The following is an 8,979-nucleotide window of genomic DNA, read 5'->3' as shown; positions in this document are numbered from 1 at the left end:
AATGAAAGAGCCAGACAATTTTCTTCGAAATGTTTTGACATTTGCAATCAACGATCAATAAAAAATAGGCCAGTCAGTAAGGATGGCAGCACAAGACAGGCTTTCATACTCTGCCATCTCTGACGAATTACAGAAAGCATGACAATTAAGAAAAATTTGAATTACATCAAGGCTAAATTTAATATTGAGAAATACAGATGGAAGAATTTAGAGGAAGAAGAAAAAAAATGTTATATTTGCTTGCGAATATATTTACATAACAGCTTGATGTATATAAACTAAACAAGATGCGATTGTTTTTTATTCTCGAGTTTGTTTTCGCAAAATAGAAAGGGAGAATTTCCACCTACATTTTTTTTATAAATGAAATATATGAAAAAAAAATATCTAGGCTACCGGTCAAAATTGCATTCGAGAACGCGATGCGATCGATCGACATCTTCTCGACAACTGTCTTAATGAGCAATAAGATTATGATTCTTCAGTAGTAACTTTTTCAGTTTGCGCCGACACGGTATCTTCGGCTGCAGGTTCTCGAATTCCCATCCATTTGCAGCGCTTATCTAATTCTTGTCGATACCTAAACAATGCAAAAATTATTAGAAAGTTATTAAGAAAAGGAGCAAAGAAATTTTTTTAATAATCATTTTTCTTTATTTAAAAAACTACTTTGATTATTGAATTAACGCAGCTACTCGGAATTTCAAATAGAAATAACAGAATATTAGAGACATATAGGTGTTTCACCTAGGATGATTAATTGCATATATCCATGGATCGATACACGATACCGTCTTGGCAAATATGGCTGGCAACATAGTCGCGAGTGGAGTAAGCACTTCGCTGTAACGTAAAGCAAGATTAAAAAATATAAAGTAGAAAAAAATTCTTTGAATTCTTTGAAGAATAATTTTGCAAATGGACTATCTTACCGATTTCCATAGGCTCCCGTTAAAGCAACAACCGCGTACGGTGTCCACGCGAGTACGAAGAGAAAGAAAATCGTAAAAGCGGCTTTCGCAATTTTCATCTCGACGCTTCTCTCTTTGTCTTGGTTCGATACGAGCGACTTGACATTCATCTTCTTGGCCTGTGCACGCAATACACTGGTAAAAGTGGAATCCTCCACAAATTGCATGCTTTATCGCGACGTCAAAGAACGAGATTACGAGACACAAAGTTGTTGCTTACTTGATCGCGAAGCATTTTCTCGTGAGTACGAATAGACTTCAGTAATTGCGAGTAAAAATAAATAATCAGTAGCATAGGAAGGACGTACGCCCAGAAAAATATTGTTATCACAAATGTCCTTGTGTCTTCGTTGTCCGTAAGATAATCAAAACTGCACGTGGTAAGGAAACCCTCTGAAAATTATACGTTTCATTGAATATTTTTCTTAAATAAAATATTGCATAGAAATATTCATAGAATATTTTTCTTAAATAAAATATTTCATAGAAATATTTCATAGAAATATTTTATTTCATAAAAATTGCATATATTATACACAATATTATCTACAATAAAATATTTCATAGAAATATTTTATTTAAGAAAAATATTCAATGAATCGTTTTTATAGAAAAGATGGTAAAATCATTTTATATTAATTTCAACATAACAAATGTGTAATGAAATATGAAATATGATATATGAAATAAAAATATGGATTAATCACTCGGAATTAAAATACGGAAATTATGCGAAAGAGTTATAAATATTTTATTATATTTTCTTGGATAATAGAAAGATAGTATTGGTTTACCTGCCACGTATCGACCCCACAATCCCGTCATGGGCAATATCGAGAAGGGCAGTGCCCAGAACCACGTAAAGAGAGCTAATACCATAGCTTGCTTTCCATTTAATCTACCATCAATCGGACAACTAATAGTTCTGTAATATCAAGTATAATATATGTATATATAATACAAAGTGTAGCTCATTGTTATCGGGAATTGCCTAATTATACATTCTGAGATATGTTTACTAAATTGTAAGATCTCTTGTTTTATTTCCCAGTTTATTATCGATATAATTGAAATAATCGTTTACGATAGTATCGCTAGATTTTAACAAACATATAGTCCTTCCTTTTTTAATCCAGTAATAATCAATAGAAATTGTGCAAGTTCAACCTGTATCGATCGAAAGCGATCGCCGCATTGGTGATCGCTTGTCCCATCCCAGAAATCGCGCCGAGCAAAGCATACACATCACATCCGGTCTCCCAACCAATCGTTCGTTCCAAAAAGCTGTTTATGATTAACATAGGCATTTCCGTTGCCATCAGTAGATCGAACACTGCCAAATTCAAGATGAATATGTTCGATGGCGTTCTCAATGATTTCGATCTAGAAATTAATATATAAAAACGAATTTGTTCATTATGCATTAATTAAATTTTAGGCAAAATTATTTTTCGGAATAAAAATAGAATAGGAAATGTAGTATATTTCTCGTCGTACGATAAGAACATCGCAAACTGTGTTGAAACGATTCAACCTCATGTATAGAGATGGCGGCAGCACCACCATATGTCGTTTACGACATTAATCAATAAATTAAAAAAAAAAAATAGTTTAATGTCGAATTTAGAAAACACAGAAAATTTTGAAATAATTCTACTAACTATTAAAATTATATACACGCAATTATATAGATAGTAAAAAATAATATTAAATTATAAAATGTGTATTTTAAATATATAAGCAAATACATGCTTAAAAATCGAATTTAAATTTTTTTAAACTGCGCAATTTTTGTTCATAATTTTTTAAATTTTCGACGCTCATATAATCAGTATTTTTTTTTAAATTGTAACATTTTAATTGTTATAAAATAAAATTTCTTAAACAATGCAAACTTACGTGCTGAAGATCCAAATGACGATGCCATTTCCGACTAAAGAGAGCATTAAGAGCAAAAGATAAATAAGCGCAAGGGCGACATGCCATAGTCTTCCAGGTGCGAGAAATGCATGCCAATGTGGATGCACGAGATCTGCGTGCTCGGCAGGAAAATTCCATCCTAGAAATCGTTCTTGCAGGGGATGTACATCTCTGTTATTTAAAAATACTAGCTAATCGATATTTGATTATTAAATTATTGAAATTTGCGAAACTTTTCGAGCGTGATAAATAAAGCTTCTACGATACACAAATTAAATAACGAGAGCTTATTATTCGTTTAAATTTAGTGGATCCAATTCTCTCAGAATTTAATCTGAGATTTAATTATCGGAATGATTAATATTGAATACTGAAAACATCGTCTCGTAAAATTTTCTATAAATTAAAATCAGCTTTAAATTTAATGAAAAATCTATTGTCACAAGATTATCGTTGAAAATTTTCTAACGTACTTAAAAACTTGCTTTTAAATAAAAAACATGATCTTATTTGTGCAGCGACGAACAAAATATTCGTTTCTCGTAATGTTTGATCCGAGACTACGATAGAATAAAATCCCGAATCGTCATCTTGAGAAATTAAATAAACGGCCAAGAATTTCCCCAAGACTTATGTGAAGGTAATTTCTGTCGCTTCCTTCGTGACCGACATTATTACTCCGTCACGACATCGCAAATGTAAAGCAGGTTGTAGGACAAATAGCTTTCGCGTCAACGATAAGAATTGTGCCTTTCCCGAATAAGACGACCCGCAAATTCACTACATCGATCGCAACGCAAACGTGATCCATTTACGCGCGGTAAATTTGTTCATTCCGACGATAAAATCGCCACCGATACGACCGAAAGAATATAACGTCACGAGAAGTTGTAACGTATCAATATATAACACGAACCAACTCGAACAATATAATCGTCTATAACCGAGACTTATAACAGAACGAATAATATCGCGAAATCTCGCGTCCGCCTGCAATCGATGTTTATATTATTACCCCATTGTTATTTTTGTTATTGTATCATCATTGCCAGCGGTTATATATGGAAAAAAAAAGATTTATATTCATTGCGCGGAAAATGATGCGCTTTCACGTGCAGCCAACATTAATGATGATGAAACCTAAGCGAAATGTTATATATGCACTGCCGGTGGATTAATTCCGGCCGCGCGCTAATTGGGATGTCGAGTGATTATGAGTCTTGCCGATGTATCGAGAAATCCAGGTTGCGGCATAATGTAATCTATCTATATATCTTTCAGCCGTAAGAACTTGTAAGCCTCTTGTATCGTATCACGATCTCATCCCGAAAACGTATTCATGTTGTGTACGAATGTATATTCATCTCGCTCGCGTCGTCTCTATCTCCGATACTCGCTTTATCTTCTTTCGTAAGGTACTTTGCGGCTGACACGGAATGTCGAATGATTATAAGGAGGCTGATAGGAAAGCTGACCGGAAAGACGATAAGGCCTTACACCTACCCGACTCTGCTAGCGAAAGCCAATGGCTCGGCTACGAAACCACTATCGTTGTGCATCAACATCCTTCGATGCGAGTCGAGTCGTGAACTGCCAAGTACACACAATCAATGTACCGTTTGACGCACCCTAGGTAAAGCTCGACTAGTTGTCCAAGTAGTTAGCTCGCGAACTCGAGCAGACAAATACAGCGGGTGCGTTGGTCGATTTCTCTCTTTTCTCTTTCCGCCTGATAGACTATCGATGCTGGACACGGACGACGAGTTCCTGGACACTTTAAAACCGTAATAGCCGCGAGAGCCGTTTCTAGGTTGAAGCGAGACGCGGCGCGATGGAGTCGGATGCACGTTCCGCAGCTCACTTGTGTCCGGTCGCGTCGTTATCGCTCCCTTTTATACATCCACGACATTTCGGATCGAGGATGGCGTGCCGGTTGAGAGCTTAATTCGATTTGCGATTTACCGAATGCGAGAAACCTTTTGCTAGGACTTGCGAAGCTCGTCCGACACGCAAGCGACCGATCCTCGCGATTGCGCGATTTCTTTCCGCGATGTATCATAATCTCTGTTCAAGGTAATCGCGTTATTAGATTCGTCGTTTTGTGCGACGTCAGCGTTGAGATACGCTCGCGAAAAGTCTAAGTTAATAAACTCATCGGCAAAAAGCAGCTGGGTAACGCTTTATACATGATTGCGATCCCTGCTGCAGTTAAGAGACGCGAGGTAAATTAATTTCCGTACCGGAGAGACCTCCCGCGAAGCTAAGTACGTTCATTGCGTATTTATCCTCTGACTAGGCAATATAACGTTGGCTGCAAATATCCATTTCCGACAGAATAGAACGTGTTAAGTGGCGAACGCAGGTTGTTGCGACAAAAAAGAGAGAGAGAGAGAGGGAGGGACCAGGGACCAGCGACCAACGCCTCAAGCCGAGTTGAAAAAAATCGATTTCCGATATAATAAAATGCAATTTACAGGAGCACGACCGTCCCGAGTTAATTAAATTTCCGATGTAGATCCTAATCGGCATTTTATTTCGCCTTATTGCGATACATCCGTCACCGATAACTGCGTAACTCGTAAAACGCAACGCGACAGAATTGACGCGAAAATTCGAACTGGCAAGTGCGTTTCCCGTTACACTGCGAATTTGTAGTTGGCCGCAGAGATTTTTCACTCTCGCGGTTACTGTGTCGGCGATACGCGGGGAAATTCATCTCGAAGAGTGCAACCCGGTGCACCGTGCAAGCGACGTGTCTCGCGTTTCCATCGCTGTCCCCGTTCGCGACCGCAGCCTTCACGCATCCACTGGATTAAATCATAAAATTGTCCCGGAACGTTTGCGAAATTGCGCTGATTTACGAGCGGTATCGCGACTCGTATTACTCTCCTCTCTCGCGCAGGTGGTATTCCTAGGCGTTATCCATCTATTCGTTGGCGATCGCTGGTTACTTCCCTTCGGTTCGGCTCTCTCTCGCAAGATGAACTATTTGCTTTTCATCGACGGTCTCGATAAAGGCGATTAAACGGAAAAAAACACTCGTCATCGAGAAGAAACGTGATGTACGTTTGTGTGTGTGTCGTAATATTAGGGGGAATAAAACGAAATCAATATTTAATAGTCGCTATATATATGTGCGAATGCAATGATAGAATATAATAATAAAAAATTGTATATTTCGCGTGGCAGTTGCGTTATTTGATTTTTATCGAAAGTTGTGTTTAAATTAGTAATTTTTTTCTGCGTGTAAATAATATTCGATAAATATGAGTTTTGCTTGAATTAAGGAAAACGAGTAAAATGCGAATGTATCATCGTCGAATCTCATTGAGGAATAAAATAGAATCGAGAGAGTTTGAAGCATCGTTCTCCGCGATATGGAAGGGAGCGAACGCGACGGTGCTTTTGCACGATATATTTACGGGCTATATTTACGAGCTACATTCGCCCATGTAATTCACGCGACTTATGAAGCGCCGCTGCCATTGTCCGTGATGGAAATTCAGCGGAAAAATTGAATGACAAACAATGGACCTAGTCTGGCCAGATTATGACAACAATGTGAGCGCGGCGAGCGATGCAGCGACGGACGATTGTCTGTGTTGCAGTTTGCGCTTCTATTTCGCCTTTCACATGTCGTATGTACTCCTCCGCATTTTCATGTATACTTTGGCGGTTTGTCATTTCTCGATTTTAGACATCCATCGTCGATACATTGGTCCACATGGACAATAGGGCGCCGTAATTAAAACTATATCGAATTCGTAAAGCCACAGATAATCGATTTCAAATATTATTTACCGACTTGATGAAGCATTACTGCACCTGCCACTACACAGCCACGATATCTTTTGCTTACATCTATTTGCTGCCTTGGTCGACGCCTTCCTCTTTTTCGTACGTTCATCGGCCAATATCCGATTGCCAGCCGATACAAATAGAGATCGATCATGGCTCTGGTTACGAGCCAACGAGACATGTGCCAATAGAACCATTTGATTGGACAAAACCCGTCTTTTTAGGTGATATAACATAGTATTCTATGTGTATTTTTTCGTTCCGACGATTCGATAAGCCACATTGACGACATTCGATCTAGTGAACGCAATTTCGTGATTTTTCAAACAGCCCGAAATGAAGGGATTCAATCGAGATTCAATGACAAGAGCGCCTTTATATATTTATTATTTATTAGAATATTGTAACCGCGAATACATGAAATATTTCCAAAGTACAATTGACGGAAACAAGTTTGGGAACAGTATTAACAATAGACGCTGTTGCGTTAAAGCCTCTATTTCGTTAGATCGTGTGTTTATTATGACCCAAGCGGCAGGACTTGTCACATATTCTCCTTGCAACTCACACGAGACCTTAAACTGTTGTCTAGTTTGCGCGGATCTGGGTCGCTTCCGGCACAGAGCGGGATAGGAATAGGATATTGATCGGTGTCATAAATATAGGAAACTAAAGTATTAACGACCAAGACTCGTGGGATAAACTGTATCTTACCTCGTTTACCTTCGACCTTCCATTCCCGAACGTCTTTATCGTCGCCTCGCCGCAGCGCATTGATTCTCCCTCCCACGTACATATACCGTGTGATCTTTATCCGGTGATACTCGCATAATCGAGATGAAGGGATGACGAACAAAGAAATGCAGATTGAAGAGACGGATTAACGAGGATTAACGCTAATTGTGCGGTTGACGACGACTACTTCTCATTCTTGTTCTCGCGGCGACAATTCATCGGAACAAGTGAATATAAGTGGGGGTAAACCCCTCGTTTCCCGACAACCGTTCAATCTTGAGAAGTTGAGATGATTCTCGATGCAACGCGATTGGAGGTTGACACTTTTTTCAAAGTCAAGAGTCGTCAATATTATTCAAATTGTCTCATCAAAGTCAGTCACGACGCGTCGTCGTTACGCGTGATCAATTCAACGCCGTTTTTAATCAAAGATCGCTTTTGCAACAAGGGGATTATGACACGCGATCGATCGAGGGGGAATCACCATCGGGTGCGCGCGCGACCGATCGATTTTTGGGAGGATAAGATGTTTGAAGTGGTTGGCATAAGAGTACTTGTCAATACACGAGTGGCTAATTTTCTTAATTTAACGGACAGTGCAGTAATGTTTTTCAGTTTATTAGCATAACAGAATGCTTTAATTCTCCGTTCTTTTTTTGCTCTCTCATTCATTACATTATGCTATGATATGCAGCGTTATGCGCTTTTCTATTGCAATTATTTTTACGCGAGAAGAGGAAGAAAAATTATATATGTAAATATAATATCACTGAAAACAAAGCGCATTATATGTGCTCTCGAGGATATCTCTATGCACATTGAATGCTCTTGCATTCTTGTAATATCTCGATATTTGACGAAAAGAAATCCTATCCTTTCGCACCGCACATTAGGAAAATTGTTTCTAAAAAAAGGTAAACGCGAAAAGCCGATGGTGATGGTAAAGTAGTCATTATCGAAATGGGAAAAACACTGCAAAAAGCGATGCATAGTCATTCAGTACATTACGACGAACGCAAATTTTTACCGCTGATTGTGCAAAAAGTACGCGCATGTCTGCGGTTGAGTAATTACGGCTGATTGCACGTGGATGAATAGACACCTATCGATTGTTAGGAACTATACTTTCCGAAAGCGTAATATCACTCCAAAATAAGCGTGTTGCATGATGTCGCGATATGCGCTCGGTATAATTCACATGTGAAAGAGAGAAAAATGCATGCGCATGAATGTATTGAAGGTATGGTCCTGTAAGCAGATTATTTATAATTATATATAGTTTGTCGGTGCAAATTCTCCATTTTATGAGTGACGACGAGGCTCTTTTGTCTAAGCATACACTTCAAAAATATAATAAACGATAAAAAAATAGAAAAAAATTTACGCAATAATATATTATAGAAAATTATAAATTGCATGATATATAATTTGATTGTAGGGCTCATAATTTTTTTTCTAATATTTGAACGTATATCTATATCTTTTTTTGTTATTAACCAAATTATCTCGCGAGCAGTCGGGCAACTCCCTTTTCTTCGACCACGTACAATTCCCG

At 38.2% G+C, this 8,979-nt stretch overlaps 1 protein-coding gene across 1 annotated transcript; it reads right to left on the bottom strand.

Moving 5' to 3' along the window:
- Window positions 1-244: 244 nt before the first annotated feature.
- LOC105258291 (opsin, blue-sensitive) lies at window positions 245-4,761 on the bottom strand. Its single transcript, XM_011269457.3, has 8 exons — window positions 4,395-4,761; window positions 2,871-3,062; window positions 2,139-2,354; window positions 1,766-1,896; window positions 1,192-1,364; window positions 933-1,090; window positions 748-843; window positions 245-580 (listed from the first exon to the last, which is right to left on the bottom strand). The coding sequence occupies exons 1-8, from the start codon at window positions 4,454-4,456 to the stop codon at window positions 472-474; spliced, it is 1,137 nt and encodes a 378-aa protein (XP_011267759.1). The 5' UTR covers window positions 4,457-4,761; the 3' UTR covers window positions 245-471.
- Between the last annotated feature and the right edge of the window lie 4,218 nt (window positions 4,762-8,979).

Source organism: Camponotus floridanus, unplaced genomic scaffold (genome assembly GCF_003227725.1).
Source record: "Camponotus floridanus strain SB8 unplaced genomic scaffold, Cflo_v7.5 scaffold2, whole genome shotgun sequence".
In the NCBI taxonomy this organism is placed as follows: Eukaryota; Metazoa; Arthropoda; class Insecta; order Hymenoptera; family Formicidae; genus Camponotus; species Camponotus floridanus.
Note: the sequence above shows the minus strand (reverse complement) of the source record. Positions and strands in the feature narration are given on the sequence as shown.

Excerpts from the sequence above, each read along its gene's own strand:
- LOC105258291 (XM_011269457.3), bottom strand. The coding sequence starts at position 4,456 with ATGTTGATGCACAACGATAGTGGTTTCGTAGCCGAGCCATTGGCTTTC. Across the intron at positions 3,063-4,394 it reads GCTTTCGCTAGCAGAGTCGG|AGATGTACATCCCCTGCAAG; the intron begins GTAGGTGTAAGG and ends TTTAAATAACAG. Across the intron at positions 2,355-2,870 it reads GTCATTTGGATCTTCAGCAC|ATCGAAATCATTGAGAACGC; the intron begins GTAAGTTTGCAT and ends ATTAATTTCTAG.